Source organism: Nilaparvata lugens, chromosome 14 (assembly GCF_014356525.2).
Source record: "Nilaparvata lugens isolate BPH chromosome 14, ASM1435652v1, whole genome shotgun sequence".
Taxonomy (NCBI): domain Eukaryota; kingdom Metazoa; phylum Arthropoda; class Insecta; order Hemiptera; family Delphacidae; genus Nilaparvata; species Nilaparvata lugens.
In genome coordinates, this window is record NC_052517.1 from 16,849,734 (window position 1) to 16,877,122 (window position 27,389).

General features: G+C 35.4%; 2 protein-coding genes across 33 annotated transcripts in view; both read right to left on the reverse strand.

The window, feature by feature from the left end:
• The window catches only part of LOC111054622 (gastrula zinc finger protein XlCGF57.1), a 721,792-nt gene that overhangs the window by 14,747 nt on the left and 679,656 nt on the right, over window positions 1-27,389 (reverse strand). The gene's annotated exons all lie outside the window — the stretch shown is intronic.
• Window positions 11,931-26,270, reverse strand: LOC120354216 (THAP domain-containing protein 1-like). 2 transcript variants are annotated; one of them, XR_005572898.1, is made up of 4 exons: window positions 26,156-26,270; window positions 25,145-25,347; window positions 14,043-14,214; window positions 11,931-12,258 (listed from the first exon to the last, which is right to left on the reverse strand). XR_005572898.1 is itself a non-coding variant. In XM_039440977.1 (3 exons), exons 1-3 carry the CDS (start codon window positions 26,224-26,226, stop codon window positions 14,147-14,149), a joined length of 342 nt encoding a protein of 113 aa, XP_039296911.1. In that variant the 5' UTR covers window positions 26,227-26,270; the 3' UTR covers window positions 11,931-14,146. The 2 variants fall into 2 exon arrangements, 1 of the variants encoding a protein (XP_039296911.1); XM_039440977.1 differs by having other exon boundaries at window positions 11,931-14,214.

The following is a 27,389-nucleotide window of genomic DNA, read 5'->3' on the forward strand; positions in this document are numbered from 1 at the left end:
GGAAACTGAGGTAAGCCTAAGCAAGTGTGTGGCTACCAGTTTAAACACAACAGTCAAGTAAAGGCAGGGCATTACTAAACATTAGTAAGTTACAGTTCGAAATCAAGTTTAAAAGAAGATTCAATATGATATTGAAACAGATTCATTAACAGCAACAAGGCACGTCAATCCAAGTTGAAAGTAGATGATAGCGTTGAAGTAGATTCATAAAATATTAAACAAGGCACGCCAAGTTACAGTCAAAGGTAGATGTTGTTACGGGTTCACCCAAAGGAAAATAAAATTGATATTGAATCAATTTGTTACATGCACGCGCCACCAACTCACAAGAATGAAGAAATAGGAATAGAATTATCCCATTGCACTGAGCAAAGTTTTCACCAGAAAAACTTGAAAGGATTAAACGAAACACGAATTCGACATGAAGAGAAGAAAGCAATCAAAATGCAAGTCATAGCTGCCCTAGGGAATGGCCAGCTTTGAAAAGCAGTCACCAGAGCGCAGCAGCTGCTGGAGAGAAAACTGTGAGCAGAAGAAATGAGCGCTCCAGGTGGTGAAGAAGGAACTAATGATTTCAATCATTGAATTGGATGTGAAATTCAACAGCTATCTTGACTAAATTATTGTGGATGAGATCATAAGCTATTCAAGAGTACCGTTATTTTATATTGTATTTTAATGTTGTATAATTAAATACTATATACCTCTATTCTGATTATTATGGTTATTTTATACCTCTATTTATGATTATAAATCTAAAGGAGTTTGCAGGTGCACTGCTTCTATTTTACTTTCTAGTCTGTTTTGATTATTGATCGACATTAACAATTTTTCTATCCATTGATGTTTCTCATTCAATATTTCAATTTTAATTCATTAAGATATCAGCTTACATAAATAAATGATAAGACTGAAAAACAATGCGATCCCTCACTGAATATAATATGCTTTATGCAAACAGAAGTCATTTCTGGGGTTCAATTTTCAAATGAATTACATATATGGTAAAGGTCTTTCTGAAGATTCATTGTTTGCTGCTAATATATTTCAATTGATGACAACTTTTGAATTTTACCTCTTTTACAATCTTTAAAGCTTGATGTAATTCATCCTTGTCACCACAAATATTCCAAAAGGAATTACTTGTATTCTCCATATTCTCTCTTTCTTGCTGGATTTCAGACGTTCTTGCGATAACAAGGTTACTAGAATGTTATCTGAAAATTATAATACTGTTTGATTAATTCAATAGTTTTTATTCTCAAATAACTGATTTCAAACTAGGCGGATTCAAAGTGTTGAATAGAACTTTATATTATCAATTATTCTTTGTTAAAGTGTCTTTATAACTTGAAAAGTTGAAATTGTTTTAAATGCCATCCAACATTTCAAATTTTTATGTGATTTTGTTTTCTGAAACTTGTAACCCTATTTAATCGTGCTGAGTTTATTTTTCGCGATAAAATGAACTGAATTAATGCTAGTATAATAAAAAGTCAAAAATGTAGCCATCTATAAATGAACAGGTAATAATGTGAAGTATTTATTAAATTTCATACATTATGGTTAACCCTCAACTGGTGACCATAGGTTTGTGAGACCGATGGACATTTTTGTTTTCTTGTAGTTGTAACCTGCTTCTACCTAATCACCTCTAGAGTGAACCAGCCCACGTTGGGACACTTCAAGTTGTGGGAAATTTGTGAGTGTCAGGCTGGCAACAACTGCGTTGTTTTATCATTTGTTCATAGCTCTATTTACAGACATAATAATTTCAGCTGTAGCACCAGTCGTTATTAAGAAAGAATTGAAAACACATTTCTGAAACCTCGAAGTTAGCTAATATACCTTCTGTATTATTGTATGAATATTTTGACATATAGAACATTATTGTACTCTTATATTTTTTAATCCAGTTATTCTGTCTAAAACAAATCCTTGACCATCTGCCCACATTGGGACACTTCAATAATATATGATATTTTATGCTCCTATTATAATGATGAGCATTGCTTCTTATTTTACTTGAAGTAGGCTACATATCAATGAAATAAATTATGAATAAATATGATATTATGATTATAGCCTGTAACGTAGCTTCAGAAACATAGTAGATTAAAACACACTTTGAGATTTTCAAATAATGTGTTTATACTATTAATATTTATAATGAAATGTAAATTCAAATGTGTTTTCAATAAATTAACAAAAATAATGAATTGCTTATTTTTGAATCAATCTTCCAGCCTGGGCAAGGGATGTCCCATCGTGGGCCGATCGCCCAGGTTGGGACACTCCCAAAAAATTGTTTTTGCAATAAAATGCAGTCAATTGACAATCAATGCAGTTGTCATCCTCAAGGATAAAAATGTAAGCAAATACAATAAATATAAAATTAAAAAATGAAGATTCCTCCTATTTTTGTCCAAGTTATAGTTGTTTGAATTTGGTGTCCCAACGTGGGCTAGTTTACCTAGGTACTCCTCAATACCTTCACCCTGAAAAGCCCTGATTGACTGTCAATCTCTATTATCTCTCTCCAGATTTCATTTATTCCCAGTCAAAGACTTGTATAGGTTTCACAAACCCACGAATTCTACAGGAAAATGTTACTGTAGCGGGTCTGACTTATTTGATAACAGTAATGATGACCCGAGTTTTGTAATCAGTGACAATCTTACAAACTCCGACATCAGTGGAGATGACAATGGTGATGCAGTTTTGAATAGAAAAGAAACAAGTGATATCTCTACAGAAACAAGTACATGCAATGAATATATAAAAGAACAACTTACCGAAAATCTGCAGAGTACCTAATGTAATATTTATATTATTGAGCTTACAACTCCCAGGTAAGGTATTCAGGTGTCCCCGAGGTAGGAGATGAATCAAGGATGGTGAAAAGGCAAGCTTAATTGTCATCTATTGTTGGTAAATTCGGCTTCCATCATATAACGTTGCACATATATTTCTGATGAGATATTTACAATGTCTTTAAAGACTATAGATCGGTGAACTTTCCAATCGAAAAATAATAGTTTAAAACTTTCAACTAAAGGGAGTTTGGCAAACACTCTTCCCAACGTAGGTTTATGGTGTACGATTTAACATTAACGAAAAAATAATAATTTGAAGAACGATTTTCTTCTGGGAATGATCGACGAATAATATCAATTCCCGACTCGAGGCAAGCTATTACAAAGCGAGACTGAACTGAAAGAAACAGCCTACCGGCTAGTGAGCGCGACGCACTCAAGTGAAAGAAATACGAACTGAACGAGGAGCGCGCGTCCAATTCAAAAACGAAAAATGAAAACTAGAGCTGGCTCCAACATCCCCCCCGGCTGAAAAGCTATTTTCAGACAAGGCTAGAGAACAAAGAAACGAAAAAACAATGAATAAACGACGAAAGAAATAAAAATAAAACAAAACGAGAATAAAACAAAAAATGCAAAAGGAAAATTATTGAGTAGGCAATGGATACAACTTTGTAGCCGGCCTTTTGAAGCGACCATTGGCGCACCGCACCATAGCCACTCGAACGACACCGTCAGCACCGGGAAATACTTCCTCAATCACCCCCAGAGGCCATTTCAATGGTGCGACATTTGGTTGATCCACTAGGACGATTGTACCAACCGTGAGAGGGGTGGAATCCTTACACCATTTCACATGGGTTTGTAATTCATGTAAGTATTCTTTGCGCCAATGACTCCAGAAAGACTGAACCATTTGATTGACTAATTCAAACCGATCCAAGCGATTCATTGGACGATCTTCCACATTTAACATAGGAAGGTACTTAAGAGGTGTCAAAGTGAGAAAATGAGCCGGTATGAGGGCAAGGGGTTCACTCGGATCCGCGCTCATTTGACATAACGGGCGTGAGTTAAGTACAGCCTCAATTTGAACTAAGACAGTGTTCAATTCTTCGTAAGTCAACAACTGGTTACCAATAACTCGAAACAGGTGTGACTTTACTGATTTTATATTCGCCTCCCAAAGACCGCCGAAGTGAGGTGAACCTGGCGGGATGAAATTCCACTCAATGCTATGATCAGCAAGTTCATTCTGGAGCAGGTTTTGATATTCCTTGGAGTTCAGCATCCGTGACAATTTTATTAGCTCATCATAGGCGCCGACGAAGTTGGTACCATTATCGGAATACATGACCTTACAAGGACCTCCTCGAGCAAGGAAACGGCGAAAAGCTGATAAGAACATTTGGGTCAATAAGTCCGAAACTAATTCAATGTGAACGGCTTTAGTTGCCATACATACAAAAAGACAAATGTACGATTTAAATATGAAAGGATTCCGACGCCTGGCCATGGTGATTCGAATGGGTCCACCATAATTAACTACACATTGGACGAATGGTTTAGACGACAGAGTTCTACAGGCTGGCAGATTGCCCATTTTCGGCGGTGTAAGAGTGGGACGATAGTGAAAACACTTGTTACATTTTCGTACATGACTCCTTATAAGGACACGGGCTGATAAAATCCAATATTTTTGTCTCAAAATAGACGCCAATAAATGAGGTCCAGTGTGACAGTGCTTTTCATGAGAATAATCAATCAAAAGCGTGACCAATGGATCATTTTTCGGTAATATAATTGGATGACAGCTGTCATAATTCAACTCAGAATTTTGTAAACGTCCACCCACACGAATAATATCATGATCAAGAAAGGGTGACAGTTGTTGAAGATGAGAAGTACATTCTTTCCCAGCTTTCAATTCCAGTAATTCTTTCGAAAAATGAATTTTTTGTACGACTTTACACAAATGTTTTTCCGCCAAATCGAAATCTAATTCATGAGGTTTAGGCAATAGACGATGTTGGAGCCAGCTCTAGTTTTCATTTTTCGTTTTTGAATTGGACGCGCGCTCCTCGTTCAGTTCGTATTTCTTTCACTTGAGTGCGTCGCGCTCACTAGCCGGTAGGCTGTTTCTTTCAGTTCAGTCTCGCTTTGTAATAGCTTGCCTCGAGTCGGGAATTGATATTATTCGTCGATCATTCCCAGAAGAAAATCGTTCTTCAAATATTATTTTTTCGTTAATGTTAAATCGTACACCATAAACCTACGTTGGGAAGAGTGTTTGCCAAACTCCCTTTAGTTGAAAGTTTTAAACTATTATTTTTCGATTGGAAAGTTCACCGATCTATAGTCTTTAAAGACATTGTAAATATCTCATCAGAAATATATGTGCAACGTTATATGATGGAAGCCGAATTTACCAACAATAGATGACAATTAAGCTTGCCTTTTCACCATCCTTGATTCATCTCCTACCTCGGGGACACCTGAATACCTTACCTGGGAGTTGTAAGCTCAATAATATAAATATTACATTAGGTACTCTGCAGATTTTCGGTAAGTTGTTCTTTTATATATTCATTGCATGTACTTGTTTCTGTAGAGATATCACTTGTTTCTTTTCTATTCAATACAGTCCACTTTACATCAAAATTATTGATTACCAATTTAAAATCAATATAAATTTCGTAAAGTTGAACCTTAGAGTTTACATTGGTCCCCGGGCCGGATGACCAATGTAAACTCTAAGGTCCACTTTACATCAAAATTATTGATTACCAATTTAAAATCAATATAAATTTCGTAAAGTTGAACCTTAGAGTTTACAACGAATTCTTGGCATAGCCGAGGAAGAAGAAATTCAAATAATGGTCAAAGAAGGCTCCACAGCGAACTACAAGAAGTCAGAAAATGTTCAGAAATCATCAGTTCAAACCTGCACACAAAATTTCCATGAGATTTTATTGTCCATGTTATACATTTTTTCATTCATTTTATAATTTGTGAAAATGAGAAATTGAACTATTATACCATGCTTTTGTTCACAAAAAAAACATTTATCTTATTGTAAATTTGTACATTAACTTTTTTAAAAAAACAATATAATATATTCTTGCAGTTGTCTGCTGTAACATACACATGCGAAAAACTATATATATTTTTTAAATGGATTATCGTTTTATTTGCTGGATGAGACGGGTGCGGAATGAGGAGGTACTGCGTAGAGTAGAAGAGGATTAAAAACATATCACTTTGGTAATTTTTTCTCATAAAATCATTCCATCTCTCTTATTTTTTAAATTATTAGCAGATTTATCCTTGGGGTAACTCTATTAACCCACTTGGTATCCCATGTCATGCAATTTTCCGGTACCTATATTTCATCCATCATTGAAATACATAAGAAATTAATTAACTGTTAATTTTTTTGCCAAACCTCATTCATAATAATCACTTAAAATCTAAATTTAAAAAATGTGCTTCTCTATAACCATAATTTAATCATTTGACATAATTCCCCCTACAACAATATGATAGAATGCTCAATTTTTTTGTCCTGTCAGTTTTTGATTGGAAACATATCTTTTAACAAAATAAATTCATTTTTAATATATTAATAGCTATGGTAATGCATTTGATCTATGAATTAATGGAAAAAATTGAAATAAATATATAAAACAGAAATCTTGTTGTATTTCGTGTATGTGAAAAACGTTGATAGTAGAAGGGTTAACAAGTACTCAACGTTTCAATGAAATACACCAACATTATCTACAAAAAATAGACAAAATGTGGGTTGAGGTAGTCCAATTACCCCGCTTGGTAGTAGAAGGGTTAAAAGAATATTATGGCAGAGATGAGGAAATGGAAGCGGAACAGGCTGGCACACTCCCTTAGGCATGGCGGCCTCCTTGTGACGGCAATGGAAGGGACTGTGGAGGGAGGGCGAATAAAAGTAAAAATGATGGTTGATGTCAGGGAGAAGGAAAAATAGCCTACTTCATGCTTAATAATGTAGGGACCTGCCCTAGGGAAGAATACCGACGATGATGATCGTTTTAATTGAAATTATGAAAAGGGGTCTACCAGACCCAATATCACCAAATATGTTACAAGTTTGAAAGGTTAAAATTACCGAGTGTGTTCAAGTCTTCATACCTACCCGCTTTATACTAAACAATTCAAATGTTTTAAAATTAGATATCACCATAGAGAAAAGATAGCCTATGGTTCATGTTCCAATTCTGAATGTTGACTGAAACCGATAGTAGGCTATTCTTTTTTGTGAAGCAATGATGTGACGCTGATAGACTCTTACACTGTGCCTTTCTTACACTCTCAAACCAATAAAACAGTAATCATAGACAGAAGTTGACAGTAATCGGCTTGAGTTAACAAAATTGCAGTGATGATATTATTGACAATTCCCCGGTCACCGACTGCGGCGAAGACAGAGCAAGTAGTGAGTAAGTAAAAAAATGGCAAGAACTTTGGAACATAGCCTCAACTATACGTATTATGGGATACCTCCTTATGCTTTCTTTTCTCTATATCACTCACCTGTTTTGTGCTTTAAAAAATTTGTGAATTTAACATTTTTTTGTAAATTGAACATTAATTCTCACAATTGAACCATTTGATGTTAGTAGGTAGTATTAGTATAGGCATGCTGTGCAATCGACTGGCCAGGGTGACGTTTTAGATGCGGAAGCTGAAGCAACATGTGCCTGCCAACTATACTTAATTACAGCCTACCATGGGCTGTTCGATAGTCATATAAGCTACGGAATAGTACTATGGGGCCATGCGGGTAGCTGTGAAAGGATTCTCTTCTACAGAAGAAAGTTCTTCGTGTCATCACGTCATCGCATTACCTGGAGCACTGCCGGCCAATCTTCAAACGTCTGAAAATACTGACAGTGTACAGTCAGTACATGTATAGCTCCCTGTGGCTCCTAAGGAGTGAGGTTCATGCCTACCAGGAGAGGGGCCAGCTGCTCCACCACAATACCAGGAGACGGGGCAACATTGACCTGCACTACTCCAGACTATCAAAAGCACCCGAATGCAACCCCTTACGGATGCTAAAAAATTTCAACAGACTGCCAATTTGTGTTCGTGAGCTGGAGTATGGGAAGTTTTGTAGGCTGGAACGTGAAAATCTCATCAACTACCCTCTCTACTCCTTGAGAGATGATGAAACCAGTAGACTTTTAGACCAGTTTGAGATTGTTTCATGATTTTTAGTATGGCAGACCATCTACAGAGCCACACGAAACAACCTATGTGCAGCCATCTCTAGTTATCTGTGTATTGATTGTTTTATATTTTGAAGAAGTCTGTCTGGCGACTGCCGGTCCTGGACTGAATATACTGAATTAGGTAACTTACCTTGAAGATCGAAGTTAACCTCAAGAAAAAATTAGGCTATAGGCCTAGTATCTAATGTTTATGATTGGTTTGAATATTTTTCCTGGTATCTTCCATCACCATCAAATATCACCTAGAAAAACACAATATTCAATTCACGCATTAAAAAAGTATTTAGTATTATACAAAATAATAATATTTGAATATAAACTGTTTTAGAGTTTATAGGTTAGTTCAGAAGTTAACAACATTTTGAAAAATTTCCCTCCGTTTACAGTTAATGCCATCTATATAACTCTATTATAGTGAGGTTCACGTTGCAGTGGAAAATGATAAGAGAACAATCTAAACAAGAAGTTATTCTATATAGTAATTTATTATAAGAATTTATTGACACAGAAATATTTATTCTCAATCATTGAGAATTTATTTCATTGGCGAATAAAATATAATTCAAGATTTTTGACAAGAATAACCAAAGACATGCTTATTCAGATGGTCATGACAAATACTGTATACAACTTTTCTTTTCATTTCTTTTCTTTTATTTCCTGTATCACAGAATAGTCTAGATACAGAATGGAAACTTGTAATCAAACGCCTATCTTACCAATGCGTTTTACATTACCCCAATACTAAACACGTCACGTGACCTTGGTAAGTTCCAATCCTGGTCTTCTGATTGGCTCGTGGCAGTGAACGTGATCAATTGATCCGGATCATTAAAGTGATCCGAACCTACCATCAATACTATTACAATGCGGCGCTTCCTAACAAGATGGCGGATTTAGGCGTCAGTGTATAGCCAAGTTTCCGTACTGTATGTATACTGTGGCTATACCTTCAAGCATTTGGAAGCATGATGCCTCCTTCATTTCTCGTCGCCATTGAATATCGGGCAAGAAGTCAGGCGCCCAGACAGACTTATATGTGAAAACATCGACTTTCATTGCATTATATCTTTCGACATACTTGATGGATTTCAATATAATTTTTTTTTAACTTTTCGTCATTTCCATTACCATATGATACAATGACTTGTTCATTGAACATTATTTTTAACTCGACCAAACATCTAATTTAGTGAACCTACCTCACTACCACTACAGATTTTGATCCATTCTATTAGCAAATGAATCTCATTTTTACAATATTTTCCTATTACCATGTATTTAGGATATGGAAAATAAAACATTGATTATAGATCGCTAATATTACCGTATATTTTATTAGATGGCAAATAATAATAAATTAACCATTATCACAATATTTCGTGAAACTGTTTCTCATTCGTTTTGCAACTCAAGTATAGGTACCTAACTATACTCTATACTCCTATATTTAATATAAGATAATAAATAACTACATTATTATAAGAATGGGAAAAATAAAACAATAGCAATGATGAAGAATTTAATAGACAATTTTAGCGAATAATATTTTTATAATACAAATTTAGCATACAATATTTTCATAGTTCACAAAATATTACAATATAAGACAAATTAATGGAATGGAATATGGATACCTATATTGGATCTATGGAAATAAAATATTTATTATAATATTACCGAAACTATATTTTATTACTTGGCAAATAATGATAATGAATCAACCTAAGCACAATATTCCTTGAAACGATCATTTGGCACTAGGCTTGGCACTTAGCCTGCATGAAACATGAAAAGAAAAGAAAAGAAATATTTTTATCTGGCGCATGCAGATTCGTACATCCATAAGCACTGCATGAAACTACCATACTTTGAATATTTTTTATTGCTTCAATAAAAATATATTATCATTTGAAAAAGGCTCTTTTTCTACACAGCGAATACAAATACCCGAGCCCCTACCAACCCTATTTCATCTCACAGTCTGCAATTCTGCAAATTGAGAAACGTCATCGGCGCCATTTCAGGGGAGTTTTCAGCGCGGTAATTCAAAAACCGTATTGCTAGAAATGAGAAAAATTATTTTTCTTTTATTTGAATTATAATCTTAACAAGCTATAACTCCTTTCAAATCCATCACTGTAATATTCCTGAAGGTTTGTGTCTCAATAAAATGGACAAATATCAATTATGAATCATGGATGAACCGATAGTTTCATTAGTAGCCTAGAGCCATTTAAGCTATAGACTGGTAGAGTATTTTTTAGACTACGATCTAGGTTTGTTCCAGAGCCTACTCAAAGAATTTTCACCACATTTATTGGATTGATTATAAAATGAATCAACACTGTTTGAGAAATCCTATTATTCCTAGTTCATTCCGCATCATGAGAACAGTAGCAGTTTACTGAATTCAACTCACTCACCAGATACTGTAGGTATAGCTAGCTTTACAACATCAATCTCTGTAGGTATCCAATTTCTAATAGAACAAATTACTATTAATGCAATTGGGCGAATAATTATGATAGCCTATTTGAAGAATCTTATCATTTGATGATAAAGGTATTTAAGTATAGGTCATACTGGATTTTTGAAAACGTTTTCAGGCTCGTTCCCAACTTTTCACCCACCAACTCAAATATATATTTTCAAGTAAAACAAAAATGAAGAATTTCATAACTCTACACCCATACGGTACAGCATAGGCCTACTTATATATTTTTGAAATTCAATAGGTACGATTTCTTCAAAGGTAATACAGTAGGTACTGTATTAAGATTATCATTATAGCAGCCTTCCAGTAGGCAAACTAGTGTAATATGAACAGTGAATTTGTTTAATAAATTATTGTAGGTTCTGCTTTGAGATCATACCAATTACCATCAAATTCTTATTTTTCTCCAATTTAAGGAAAAGTTTTAACCATTGCAGTGCTTCATATTGAGGTGGAAGTAGATAAAATCTCATCTTTGAGTTAGATGTACGTACATCTATAAAGCGGTGTTCATAATGAACAAATGGCAACAAACATGGTTGGGCAAATTTTATTATGTTTGACAATGTTTGCCCGTGGCCAGTGTGGACGCGTCACCAAACAAAATATTTGTAAGTGGGGAGAAGAGGTTTTTATGATCTACAGCAAACATTGGAATAGTTTGGAAAACAGTAATTTTTGTTTGACAAACATTGATTGTCAAACTTCTTAAAATGTTTGTCCCTGAGCCCCTCAACAAACATATTTGCCAAACATGTATGTCGAACATTTGTTCAGTGTGGACACAGCTTTAAGCTATTGATGTTAAAAAATAGTTTGAAAATAAATAATAGTTTTTCAGCAAAAAACTGTTAATCTTCAAAAATTCAACAAATAATTCAATATTAGAGAACATGTATCTATTACTCTATCAATGGAATACATTTTTCATTGGAATGTAAGTCGGGAATTTGGAAAACACATTTATAAATAATTTACACGTATATTAACAAATAATCAACACATTTATTAACAAATTGTTGATACATATAATTTACAATTATTTATACATTAATCCATTTCTATAATTAAAAACAACTAATTTTCAAAGCAGTTATTCTATAAGTTAAAGCTTTATAATAAATTTGCACATTTATTATAATACACATTTACTTATTTGCATATAATTTACAATTATTTATACATTAATCTATTCCTATAACTAAAAACAACTCATTTTTATTTTCAAAGCAGCGATTATAGCTTTATTCATTTCTGAACAATATGCATTTATTCAGTTTGTTCCGTATGGAAACACTTCGTTTGTCATTTTCCAATCTTGCAACATGGAACATTCTTAGTCTGATATAAAGTTCAATGATTTTCTTGGATAGTAAAACTACATGATTATTTGGAAATTCATTTTCAAAAATGTGCTCATTGAGGCTTTCAAACAAAGTATGAAAATTGCATTGTTTAAGGATATGCATTGCCATTGCATTCCTCTTCATCTGTTGAGAGCTTACACATCTCAAGTTCTTTTCAGTAACCTTACAAATAATAATCACGCTTGGAGAGGGATATGCAAGCCCCCCATTGTCCTTCCTATTAATAAAAAGATGGTGTTCTGAAGAGGAATATCCACAGAACAAAGCCCCCATACAAGTATCGCAATTGAATGCTTCAGCAACTTTCCCTGCAACATACCCAGCGATTTATACAACAATATGTTCAGCATATTCAGATAGCTGTAAGCTTACAATATTGATTTTGCAATCAGAGAAAATTTCCTCATCAGTCATATCTCTTTTTTCAACAGGCTCTTTCCCTACCATCTTGTTTCTTGAAAATATGAGTGGATCCAACTGTAAAGTTTCATCAATTTGCAATAGCTCAGTTGGATCTTGGGGAACACAGTTTCCATTGCTGCTTACTCTTATGCCATTTTTTACAAGCAGCTGCTTATAAGCAGCTTTGAACTGGATAACATTTGGGTTGTTGTTCCATCCTAAACGACCCCTTAGGCAAGCAAAATACATCTCCAGATGATCCTGAGACATCTTGTACATAGGAATGTACTGTAACTGTTTGCTGCCAATAAGATCGTTGAACAACCCCCTGATACCATATGTAAGACATAAAAACCCCACAACTACAGTTTTTCTTGCGCAAGTAATCAAAGATTTGCCATCTTCTCTTCGAAGACCTAAATTATATCTTTCAACTTCTACAAGAAATTCTGATATTTTAGTAAAATTATTTTTAGTTATCGCACTCTTGAAGCTCCTAGCGATTGGATGCATGGAATTTCCAATATCAAATAGCCTATTGAAAATGCTACAAAATTTGCTGGTTGCCATGCAGCCAGAAAATTGAGGATTCTTGAGATCATGCTCCAGAACTTCAAGCGCTTTTGCAACAGATGCACTCAAAACCTGTACAGCCAATTTCACCTTCATCTTCTGTGGATCATAGAATATGTCGTTTTCTCAACTTATTGGCAAGAGTCAAACCTTCATTTTCTTGAAGAGATAGAAGTAAAAAACACCATTTTATTTCATTTTCATCTTGATCTAATAAAAAATTCATATCTCCAATACAATTACGAGCTAATTTCATCATATGACACACATCCAAAATTACATATATATTGTTACTAGTGAGAGGGTGCTTAAAATACGAACAAAAACTATTTACATCAAAATTACATCCTAATTCTTTTGCCATATTTAGATTACTGGATAATCCATCAAATGTCACACGAACTATATTTACATTTACATCATGTAGCAATGACAAACTATGCACTATGATGGTACATTTATCCTTGCTACTGATGCCATACACCAAGAAATAGCTAATTGGTATTTTCCATGAGGCATTCAGTGCAACAACCATCACTACGAGAGCTAGCTTCAAGACCTTTCTCTCTATCTTCACAATATATATGACCCATGTCTACATAACCCAAAGTCTCCTCTCCATCCCAAATAACCTCTCTCCTGATGGACATCTAATCCATCATGAGACAGGCATGGATTTGATATTTTTTATCCGCAGTTATTTTCTTAATAATAGCAAATGACTCAGCAGTGAACCCTGGATTGCCATCAACCACATTATACCACCTTCTCAAAGTTGCTGGGTGTGGCAAACAATTGTCAAAGGTGTCCCTCACAAATTTATAGCTTGCTGGAGAATAAAACAACAGAGTGAGAGCAAATCGTTTTACATTGCTGCTATATCCAGCATTCCTTCCACCTTTTGCCAGGGAAGCTAATTCACAAAAAATACCCGAAAATTAATTTTCGAGTACACTCTCAAGCCCTTCAGTGATCTGCACCTTCTCCTTCAACTCCTCTATCATGTGCGCCATTGACGAAATTTTTTTGTCTCTAAGATTAATCTTTGCAGTCTTATTTTCTAATCTTGATTTGTATTTTTCAACACTTTTTGTTTTTCTTTCAAGTACATACTTACATTTTGAAAGCTTATTCTGAATATCAATATCATAGCAATGATCATGTAGAATGCTATTAATTGAAGCACTAGAAACTTTAGATTCCTCTCCCTGGACTCCTCCTTCACACAAATCGCTCACCGCATCTGTAGCTGCAGATCGTTTTCTTGGAGGTGGTCGCATTTTTTCTTTCTGCAAATAATATACCATTATTAAAAATCGGGTGTGGCACACTTGCACGACTTTATTGCTATTGTGATGTTTTCAAGACATAAATAAATATGATTTGAAATCCATTTGTGATTTAGATATTGAATTCAACCCATTACATGATGCACTATTTTGAAATTTATCAGCTGACAAGATCTATTCTGCTATCTCTCCCAGTGAATGATTATATTCCATTAGAATGAACAATTGAATCTTGACTCTCAAACTTTGCATTTTAAAAATAACATTTTTTTGAATTTCAAGCTTATTTTTAATTTCAAGTAAAAATGTTACTGGACATTAATATCATAGACTTTTTTATGTTCAATATTCTCCAATTAGAATTTTTCAACCATTCTGTAACTGGAGCCTGATATTTGGGAACATAAAATTTACTCAAAACAACACTTTTTTGAATAACAATACATGGAAATTTTTTTTTTATTTATTTAGTAATCTGTTTACTATGACTTACATTTCATTTTAAAAATGCACAAAATGCCCTTCTTCTCTTGTTTGACAGTATGCCAGTCTGTCATAAATGTAAATAGTATTATGTAAAATTAAATGTGAATAATAGTAGACAGATTACTGAACAAATTTTTTTCCAATGTATTTTGTTGTTCATTTGAAAAAGTGTTGATTTAAGTTTCATTAATTTCCACCAATCATTTCTTTAAAAACAAACTTCAATCAGCCGCCATTCCGGATACAAGTATCATAGAACATTTTTTTATGCCATCTTTCTTGTTCCTAAAAGGCCTTTTAAATGATGTACCACACGATGGGTGTTTACATTTAAAGTATTCAAGTTACTACCCCTTTATGAGGGGTAGATATTCAGTTGATGTCAAAAGGTAGAGTAATCGACCAATAATCTATCCTGGAAGTTTCAGTATTATATCTACAACACTATTCAACTTATTGAAGAGTTCCCATACATATGACTCACTCTGTATATAGATCAATACCCAAAAATCACGTTTTTGGACTGAGGGGGCCTTGAAACATAAAAATCTAGAATATGAGGTCCCTTAATTTTTTTGTAAAATAATGCTTCTCTTATTGTATGCTAATAGGCTAGCACAGGAAGGTAAAAATATAATAATTTCAGGAATAAAAGCTGACAGAATCCAAGGGCAGGGCAGTGGACTGTGGATGATAGTTGGTATAAATACCTACAAATAAATCTTTGAATTCTGTACATAAAAATACTGATAGCTTGAAGTGTGGTAAGTACGCCAATAAAAGACTAAATGAATCAACAATATAAGATTTAATAATAATAAGATGATAATAGTAGGCAGATGGCCACATACAAAAACAATTGTATCAAGTATCTTGGGATCAATAAAATAATGATAGGCAGGTGGCCACATACAAACATTGAATCAAATATTTTGAGATCAATAAAATAATAATAGGCAGATGGCCACATACAAGGCAATGAGTCAAATCTTGGGAAAATTACAACATGTGAAATAATGTAGAGAACTACAACATTTAAAAGAAATTAGGTCAATGACATTAATGACCATTGAGGTCTGACAATAACTGCAAAGGTATTAATGATATTAAATTATTAATGATATTGGTATTAATGATATTGCAATAAATGCAAAGGTATTAATAATGATACCTGAAATGAATATAATTTGAGGGCAATAATGAAAGTTATTACTAAGGTACAATACTAATGATTAAAAAATGACAATAAGCTGTAAAAAATGCTCAGCAAATAACATACATAAAAAATATATGTGGCATAGGCCTTCAGTGATTTGAATGTCAAAATAGACTTCGACCTAACAATTAATAGGCGTTATTGGCCTTAGAATAACACTTAAAAGCTAAGGGTAGCTAATAAATACAATGAGGACAGTCCGGGTTGAATATAGGCGACATGGGCCTTCAATGAATTGAATGTCAAGACAGACATCAATTAGAACGAGCAATAGGCAACAGTGGCCTTCAATGAATCACTTGTAAAGCCAAGGGTAGCTGTCAAATCAAGAGAATTAATAGTTGCTACTATTGAATACAATTATAGGCATCAGTGGCCTCAGAAAATCACTTGTGAAGTCAAGGGTAACTGTTAAATACAAAGAATAATTGCTACGATTGAATACAATTATATAGGCGTCAGTGGCCTCAGAAAATCACTTGTGAAGCCAAGGGTAGCTGTTAAATACAATGAATTAATAGGCGTCGGTGGCCTTAGTGAATTGCATGTCAAGATAGACATTAATCAAATAATAAGTAGGCATCAGTGGCCTCAGTGAATTGAATGTCAAGATAGACATTAATAAAACAATTAGTAGGCGTCAGTGGCCTCAGAAAATCACTTGTGAAGCCAAGGGTAGCTGTTAAATACAATGAATTAATAGGCGTCGGTGGCCTTAGTGAATTGCATGTCAAGATAGACATTAATCAAATAGTAAGTAGGCGTCAGTGGCCTCAGTGAATTGAATGTCAAGATAGACATTAATAAAACAATTAGTAGGCGTCAGTGGCCTCAGAAAATCACTTGTGAAGCCAAGGGTAGCTGTTAAATACAATGAATAATAGGCGTCGGTGGCCTTAGTGAATTGCATGTCAAGATAGACATTAATCAATAATAAGTAGGCATCAGTGGCCTCAGTGATTGAATGTCAAGATAGACATTAATAAAACAATTAGTAGGCGTCAGTGGCCTCAGAAAATCACTTGTGAAGCCAAGGTAGCTGTTAAATACAATGAATTAATAGCGTCGGTGGCCTTAGTGAATTGCATGTCAAGATAGACATTAATCAAATAATAAGTAGGCATCAGTGGCCTCAGTGAATTGAATGTCAAGATAGACATTAATAAAACAATTAGTAGGCGTCAGTGGCCTCAGAAAATCACTTGTGAAGCCAAGGGTAGCTGTTAAATACAATGAATTAATAGGCGTCGGTGGCCTTAGTGAATTGCATGTCAAGATAGACATTAATCAAATAGTAAGTAGGCGTCAGTGGCCTCAATGAGTTGAATGTCAAGATAGACATAATAGAATAATAAGTAGGCGTCAGTGGCCTCAATGAGTTGAATGTCAAGATAGACATTAATAAAATAATAAGTAGGCGTCAGTGGCCTCAATGAGTTGAATGTCAAGATAGACATTAATAAAATAATAATGATGCATACGTAAATGAAAATTGAAAAGAACGATTTACATAACCTGAATAAAATTTTGAAGAGGAGATGCGGCCAGGCAGACAGGCAATGACTCTGCAATACCAACAGGAACAGGACATCAGCAAGCGATGAAGTGATCAGGCCGTGCGATGACAAGCATGGAAACGTCCACTACACCAGGCGAATCCCCCAATGGAAAAGTAGGCTGGAGCGAGTAGAATTCAAACGAATAATCCGATCTTCAAATTGTGGAATTTTTGGATTGATTTCCAAACAGTAAAGATGATGCACTTGAAAGTTTGAGGTTCACGAGGTGAAGCCAATTGTAGAAAAATGGCAACTGAAGCTTACACGAGGTTGTACTTTTAGACAAAGTTTATCCAATTTTAACAGAGTAATTGAGTGAAGAACTCGATGAATAATTGAATCACACTGAAGAATAGAACAAACGAATTAATTTGAAGAATAATTCACACTTTAAAAAGGTTCTGTAGATCAAATGAATAGCGATGAAACGCTCACACGAGGTTGCAATTTTAGACAAAGTTTATCCAATTTTAACAGAGTAACTGAGTGAAGAACTCGATGAATAATTGAATCACACTGAAGAATAGAACAAACGAATTAATTTGAAGAATAATTCACACTTTAAAAACGTTTTGTAAGTCCGATGAATTCAGATGAAAGGTTTAGACCGGGCGCAAGATACGCACACCCGACTATCTCCAATGAACGACAAACAGCAAAAGGCAAAGACGCTAGTAAGAAAAAGGGGAAAGCGGAAATGTAGCCACGTACGAAAACGTTTGGAAACGTATGTTGAAAAGGTGGCAAATATCTAAAAGGTAAGATGCCAAAAGACAAGATTAAATTCTAAAAAATCGAATAGCACAAATATTAAAATTGCAACGGCAAACAATCCGACGAAAAAATACGAATAAAAGTATAGAAAACCAGCTGATTAGGGCAGTGGTAAAGAACCGCGACTGAGACGTCACTGGTCAGCGCAGACGCACAAAAGACACAGCGCGCAGACAGACAGACATGATGACGACATGATGTCTACGTAGTAGCGGAACGAATAACAAGTGAAACCGTTCCAATAGATGCTTTGTCAGATTTTACATAAACTGGGCCCCTTGTGTCATACGGGGGTATGGCACAATAAGAAAAAGTAAGAAATATGTAAAATCTGGCAAGGCAATTGGAAATTGAAAACTGGGCCCCATGTGAGAACCAGGGGAAAAGAACAATGAAACCTGAAAATACAACATGAACCATAAGAGCAAGGGGATTAACTAGAATCCTCATCAATGGGAAGAGGTGCTAAACTCGAAATAGCTCTCTTAAAAGTACCGGAGGGAGTGAGAACAGTGACAACTCGAACCTTGTCGTCCTTACCGGGATGAACTTCAGTAAAGCGCGCCAGCTTCCAAGTGGACTGCGCGGAACCAGGATCCTTCAAGATGACAACTGTACCGACCTTCAAATTTTCATAATTGTTTAACCATTGCCTTTTTTCTGAAGAGTGGTGGAGGAATGGGTCTTTTTTCTGAAGAGTGGTGGAGAAAAAGTACGAGATTTGGGGCCGCCTACATGGATGGAAATAGGACTGGCGTAATCCAAACCACAATTATGAAAGTGAACATTAGCCTGAATGCGGGCCGCTGGTAAACTACCCATGATTTGCTCAGAACGAAGAGCCGAAAAACGAAAACACAATATGCAATGCCGCAATACACTTTTGATGGTGCGACGGGTGGAGGGAAACCAAAATTGTTGTCTTACACTGTCCATGGTGGCCTGCACCCCAGAATGACTTAGACGACGATGGTGAGCAACAATCAATGCACGAGTGAATTTGTGATTGCTAGGCAACAATATTTGATGTTTGTAATCAAAGGAAGCAGTTGCATTTTGCAAACGTCCACCAACTCTGAGCAGAGAATCTGAATGAATGAATGGTGACAGGGCTTTAATAGAACTATTAGGCAATAGCTCCTGATTTTGACGCAATGCTTTAAGTTCGGCAGAGAAAGCTTCTTCTTGAATAGATTTGAAGATACAATTTTCAGCTTCTGAAATTTCAGAGATAGTTAATTGACCAAAGCGCGGAGTGACTGAATTTTGTTTCCTACAATTATGAATGAACCGTAAAACATACGCTGTTGTACGAACGATTTTGTGATAGGTGGAGCAACTATTGATTATACCTGAAATAACATCATTACGAGACGAGCTAGTAGCTAATACCTGAACTGATTGAGAACTGATTTCCTGAACTGATTGAGAACTGATTTCCTGAACTGATACCTGAACTGATTTCTCTAACTGATGAGAGACATCATTTGAAGTTAGAAAATTCGAAGTGACCCTACGGGGAGCGGCCACAGGTGAAGCGGGGAGGCACGAACGAGGTGCTGCAATAGGACGAATAGTTTTACAAGAACCAAATATGACCCAACCTAGACTGGTTTTCTGAAGGATGGGAGCGTTTTGAGCTAGATACAATTTACCAGGCTGGAGTATTGATGCGAATATGCCAGCACCAAGTAACAAATCTACAGGCTTAGGCTGATCAAACAATGGATCTGCTAATTTAAGTTCAACGGGAATTGAAATTTTGGAGAGATCGATGTTCACCCTAGGAACATTAGATGATATGCTATCAACTACAATACAATTTTCTTCAACCGACCACGAACGATCAGATGAGGACAAGCAAACTGAATGAGAAATAGATGATTTGGTCTTATTCTCACCTACACTATGAATCAAAGTGTCAGAATACAAAGTAACAAGTGACAATTTTTCAGCCAACCTAGTTGACATCAAATTACAATCAGAGCAAGAATCTAAAAGCGCGGTTGCTTTAATAAATTCCCCACTAGAAGATTGAACCAAAACTTCGGCAGTAGGTAACAAGGCGACAGTTGATTGCTGTTGCAAACACAGTGACGAAGTGGAGCTCATTGTGACATGAGAGTTCTTCTGAGGCTGTTCTGCATGAGAAACAGCTTGCTTAGTTGTTTCCGCATTCTGAACCATGACGGAATTCAAAACAGCATTCTTACCCTTGGAGGGAGCAAAAGATTGAGAATGAATAAGATTTGAAGTTACCTTATCCTTAGAAGTAGGCTGGGTGTCCCGTGATTGAGGATACGACCTATGAAGAACAGTGTGGTGACTCTTGCCACAAAGTGTACACGATTTGTCCGAACAAACATGATTGGGTGCGAAAGGCTTGAGGCAATTATAACATAACCTTTTGTCACGGACAGCATTCCAACGATCAGTAACCTGTAACTTCAATAATTCATTACAACGATTTGGAAAATGACCAACAGAATTACAAAAACTACAAGGTGACATAGAAGAGGTAGTAACCTGCATCCTAGCTTGAGCATTTGATTGACTTTGATTGAACTTCGGCTTGCTATGAGCACCAACCGAGTTGGATGTACTTTGCTGTACATTTCCTTGATGATGGTTAGCTGAGCTTGAAGCAACAGCTTCCATGATTTTGCATTGTGATTCCAAAAAATTCCAGAATTTATCAATGGTGGGAATGTCGTGTATACCAACACTCTTTTCCCATTCTCGAACAGTAGCAGTATCCAACTGCAACAACATTTTGTGCATATACAACAAGTCCTTGATTTGGACTCCAAGTTGAAGCACTTCGAGCGCGGTAATGTGGGACTTGCAAAAGTCAATGAATGCCCGTAATGATTGCGGACAGTTACGCTTTATGGTAGGCGGAGATTCAATTGCTGTGACGTGCCTGGCAGCAATTAATCTCTTGTTGTCATACCTCTCCCTTAAGAGGTTCCATGCAAGCTGAAAACCATTTTCGTCAGCTTCAATGTGTTCCACTCTAGCAAGAGCTTCACCACTGAGTGATTGACGAAGATAGAAAAATTTCAATGAATCATTAATGTTATCTTGATTACCAATAATATTAGTAAAGGCACTTGAGAATGCTTGCCATTTTGAAAGCTCCCCATTGAAGCGTGGAAGCGGTATCTGAGGCAACTGAAAATTTGCCAAAGGTGCGTTTTGAGATGTTGGCCGCTGGGAAGCACCAGCAGTGGCCTCATTGTTGCGTTGTCTGCTTTCAAAGGCAGTTAATGCAGCGTTTGCCTTAGAGGTAATGGAGATAAACTTATTGAGTATCTCAAAATGAGTTGAAGTGTCCTGTGCTTGCAACTCTGAATTCGATAATTGTTGATGTATCTTATCATACTCAATTCTAAGTGAACCTAGTTCGTTTTTTACAGTCAATAGTTGATAATAAGTGGCTTCAGTGTCCACAACATAATCGTTATAGCTGGTTATGAACCAATCTATTTCCTGGTGCAAATTGTCTCTTGTATTGAAAAGAGCAGAAGGCTCAGGAAGTGAATCTTCCTCATGATCAGACATGCTTAAAAATTAACAGAAAAACCTGAGTGAATGACACAATAGTGCACTGTAGCAATGCGATTGCTGCGCCAATAAGCAACCTTGGGCGCTGGTCCAGTACGCAGAGAGGCACGCCTGTGGGTTTGAGGCAAGTTGTATCAAGCTTGCTGTGCGGCGAGTCAAGTAGCGAGCTCGCAAGGCGGTGTGGTATGCCGTGTGTTGTTTTCTCAATGCGCAATAGCCGTCTGTGACCAGTTCAGTGCGGTTCAGTCTCTCAGGGTACAAGATAGTTGATAGCTGGTGCATACACGTCGCAGCGTGCTTTGAGTTGCAGCCAGTACTGAAAATTTGAAACAAGTGTGTGAATGCTTAATATTAAACAATATAAACATACAAAGGTACAATGAAATAAAATATACACTAGAGTGGGACCTAATCATTGGCGTCAAGCTAGACTATTAGGCACACAGTCACTGAAACCCCAAGGTTCAATGGACCAATAAATGGGTAATAAAAATTAACAATTATCCTAAGTGAAGACTGGCTCAAAAATGAACGGCTTGGAGGACCAATTTTTATAATTGGTCCAATTAACAATTATCCTAGGAAAACACTGGGTCAAAAATGAACGGGCTGGAGGACCAATTTTTACAATTGGTCCAATTAACAATTATCCTAAGTGAACACTGGATCAAGAAATCTGGCCCGGATGAACCAATTTTTATGACAGAATCCAAGGCAGGGCAGTGGACTGTGGATGATAGTTGGTATAAATACCTACAAATAAATCTTTGAATTCTGTACATAAAAATACTGATAGCTTGAAGTGTGGTAAGTACACCAATAAAAGACTAAATGAATCAACAATATAAGATTTAATAATAATAAGATGATAATAGTAGGCAGATGGCCACATACAAAAACAATTGTATCAAGTATCTTGGGATCAATAAAATAATGATAGGCAGGTGGCCACATACAAACATTGAATCAAATATTTTGAGATCAATAAAATAATAATAGGCAGATGGCCACATACAAAGGCAATGAGTCAAATCTTGGGAAAATTACAACATGTGAAATAATGTAGAGAACTACAACATTTAAAAGAAATTAGGTCAATGACATTAATGACCATTGAGGTCTGACAATAACTGCAAAGGTATTAATGATATTAAATTATTAATGATATTGGTATTAATGATATTGCAATAAATGCAAAGGTATTAATAATGATACCTGAAATGAATATAATTTGAGGGCAATAATGAAAGTTATTACTAAGGTACAATAATAATGATTAAAAAATGACAATAAGCTGTAAAAAATGCTCAGCAAATAACATACATAAAAAATATATGTGGCATAGGCCTTCAGTGATTTGAATGTCAAAATAGACTTCGACCTAACAATTAATAGGCGTTATTGGCCTTAGAATAACACTTAAAAGCTAAGGGTAGCTAATAAATACAATGAGGACAGTCCGGGTTGAATATAGGCGACATGGGCCTTCAATGAATTGAATGTCAAGACAGACATCAATTAGAACGAGTAATAGGCGACAGTGGCCTTCAATGAATCACTTGTAAAGCCAAGGGTAGCTGTCAAATCCAGAGAATTAATAGTTGCTACTATTGAATACAATTATATAGGCGTCAGTGGCCTCAGAAAATCACTTGTGAAGTCAAGGGTAACTGTTAAATACAAAGAATAATTGCTACGATTGAATACAATTATATAGGCGTCAGTGGCCTCAGAAAATCACTTGTGAAGCCAAGGGTAGCTGTTAAATACAATGAATAATAGGCGTCGGTGGCCTTAGTGAATTGCATGTCAAGATAGACATTAATCAAATAATAAGTAGGCATCAGTGGCCTCAGTGAATTGAATGTCAAGATAGACATTAATAAAACAATTAGTAGGCGTCAGTGGCCTCAGAAAATCACTTGTGAAGCCAAGGGTAGCTGTTAAATACAATGAATTAATAGGCGTCGGTGGCCTTAGTGAATTGCATGTCAAGATAGACATTAATCAAATAGTAAGTAGGCGTCAGTGGCCTCAATGAGTTGAATGTCAAGATAGACATTAATAGAATAATAAGTAGGCGTCAGTGGCCTCAATGAGTTGAATGTCAAGATAGACATTAATAAAATAATAAGTAGGCGTCAGTGGCCTCAATGAGTTGAATGTCAAGATAGACATTAATAAAATAATAATGATGCATACGTAAATGAAAATTGAAAAGAACGATTTACATAACCTGAATAAAATTTTGAAGAGGAGATGCGGCCAGGCAGACAGGCAATGACTCTGCAATACCAACAGGAACAGGACATCAGCAAGCGATGAAGTGATCAGGCCGTGCGATGACAAGCATGGAAACGTCCACTACAGCAGGCGAATCCCCCAATGGAAAAGTAGGCTGGAGCGAGTAGAATTCCAAACGAATAATCCGATCTTCAAATTGTGGAATTTTTGGATTGATTTCCAAACAGTAAAGATGATGCACTTGAAAGTTTGAGGTTCACGAGGTGAAGCCAATTGTAGAAAAATGGCAACTGAAGCTTACACGAGGTTGTACTTTTAGACAAAGTTTATCCAATTTTAACAGAGTAATTGAGTGAAGAACTCGATGAATAATTGAATCACACTGAAGAATAGAACAAACGAATTAATTTGAAGAATAATTCACACTTTAAAAAGGTTCTGTAGATCAAATGAATAGCGATGAAACGCTCACACGAGGTTGCAATTTTAGACAAAGTTTATCCAATTTTAACAGAGTAACTGAGTGAAGAACTCGATGAATAATTGAATCACACTGAAGAATAGAACAAACGAATTAATTTGAAGAATAATTCACACTTTAAAAACGTTTTGTAAGTCCGATGAATTCAGATGAAAGGTTTAGACCGGGCGCAAGATACGCACACCCGACTATCTCCATGAACGACAAACAGCAAAAGGCAAAGACGCTAGTAAGAAAAAGGGGAAAGCGGAAATGTAGCCACGTACGAAAACGTTTGGAAACGTATGTTGAAAAGGTGGCAAATATCTAAAAGGTAAGATGCCAAAAGACAAGATTAAATTCTAAAAAATCGAATAGCACAAATATTAAAATTGCAACGGCAAACAATCCGACGAAAAAATACGAATAAAAGTATAGAAAACCAGCTGATTAGGGCGGTGGTAAAGAACCGCGACTGAGACGTCACTGGTCAGCGCAGACGCACAAAAGACACAGCGCGCAGACAGACAGACATGATGACGACATGATGTCTACGTAGTAGCGGAACGAATAACAAGTGAAACCATTCCAATAGATGCTTTGTCAGATTTTACAAAAGCCAACCTTTTTTAGCGATCCTGGAAAATTGAAAATTGAAAATTGTTGGAATTGCCGATGGCTTTAAAAGTCTTTTATTGGCACTGTTCCAGAAGCATGAAGGCTCGAAATGCTGTGAGCAGATTACAGAGTGTACAGTTGGAGCAAATTCCTCTCGTCGAATCTTTACTAACCACTCTCTAAGTCTTCTCTTGTCTGCAAGGGGAAAACTGAAAAAAATAATATGAGAATGAATATAAGAGAAGTAGTAAGTAAATCTATAAGTTGGATCTATAATAATATAGCCTACATAAGTGCATATATTGGGCTCATTCACACTGGACTTCCATCAACACTAAGCTTAAATATTTCTCTCTCATAATGTGGTTTTGTTTGTTATCAATTTACTGACCAAATCGCAATTGAGATCGATTGATGACCAATTGAGATCGCACTCCCCTGTTTAAAACTAGTTAAATTCTCAAAACGTCATTTACATAATGTTGCTATGTATATAGGCTATAAAACAGATTTTTCAATGGTTAGCCATGTGATTCTCAATGCTCTTGGATCTTATAACGGTGGGTACAAGACACCAATTTCAATTATTGCCAATTAGAATATTCAATACTACCAGTATTCCTACTCCAAATTAATAACGATCTTACAGGCCTAGGTACTAATAATATGTTTTTTCAAGTCCATGTAAAAACATACATACTATTGCGTGCTGTCATTAGGCTACTGTGTTGTTTCAAAAAATTTAAACCTTTTCAATTTCCATAATACACCCACACCTACCTAACAACCTCTACATTCTCTGAAACTCAAGGTGTGGATTCAATCAACTCAATTAAAACAGTAGTAAAACATTTCATAAAATACAATATTACTAGTTAGTAATACTGAAACAATTCTTGGTAAAATAAGGTATTAAATATTGTATAGAAATATTAATAACGTTTCTTCCCTAGCACGTGAGGGTGAAAATCTTAACCTATTAGGTACTTAGGTACTTGTTATTGATATTATACTTACTGGTGGAAGCTGAGACCCTTACATTTCTTCACATTATTTGTACAGTTGTATACAGCACAAGACTTCACCATTTTGTTGCATAAGTTATATTACTAGAAGTAATAGCAAAGGTTTTATATTATAACTTGACGTAATGAAATCCAGAAGAATTGAAAATAGGTAGGCCTATAAGAATCCTCGGTTGATTAAGAATTATTTATAAGCAGCATATCAAGTAAATCAGTCCAGTAGATCAAACGTGATGATGCGTCAAACATAATTTCCCTATCCTCTACACACGTGTGTATACGTCTTTAAGCCAGATCTTTCCTCTATTATAGTATAGAAGATGATAGATAAATGGATATATCATCCATTTTATCTATCATCTTCTAAACTATAATAAAGGAAATGAATGAGAATACATTTTGAAAGGTTTGAGATATTGATGTGCGGTTTTCACCATACCTTTTCTCTGGAAATCATGTATCATATGACCACCTTTCAATTAAAGAAAGAAATTGTATTCAAAATGGCGGAAAAAATTTGGGTGCAACGGAAAGCCTGTTTTTATCATTCGAAAAGGATCCTCAATCATACCTATCTTCTAATTTCCCTTTTAAGAGAAATTTTTCTGCTGCTTCCTTACAACAAGTGAAAGTATGACAAACTGAAAACTTGATGTAATCAAAAAAAAAAAAAAAATATTGAAGAATTTAAAATAAGTTTATAAACATCCTCGGTTAAGCAAGAATCTATAATGCAAAATTTCAAGTTAATCAGTCCAGTAGTTCAGACGTGATGATGCGTCAAACATAATAATTTTCCTATACTACTTTACACCTGTATACTGTATAATCCAGTTCTTTAATATAATAAAATTTTTTAATTCTGACCATATGATTTGGTGATTTTTTTATGAAATCGTATGTACCTACTATTAATGAAGTTTGAACATTAATTTTGAAAAATCTAGAAGGAAAATTGAAATTTGGGCTTCCAGGTGCACGAGATTGACATTTTTAGAATCTATGTTCAAAATTAGGAGATCTGAATCATTCCCGTTTTTCCAGTATGCAATCCACAAGTTGACATGTTTTGATGCCAACAAACGAACACACGAACAAACACAACCCTACTCTCTCTTATTATTATATAGATACTATTATAGTCATGGTCTCTTTATAGACCTTGATTATATTATTTTGTAATATGTAAAATAGACATATACACTATTCTGGTAGAATGTAAGCTG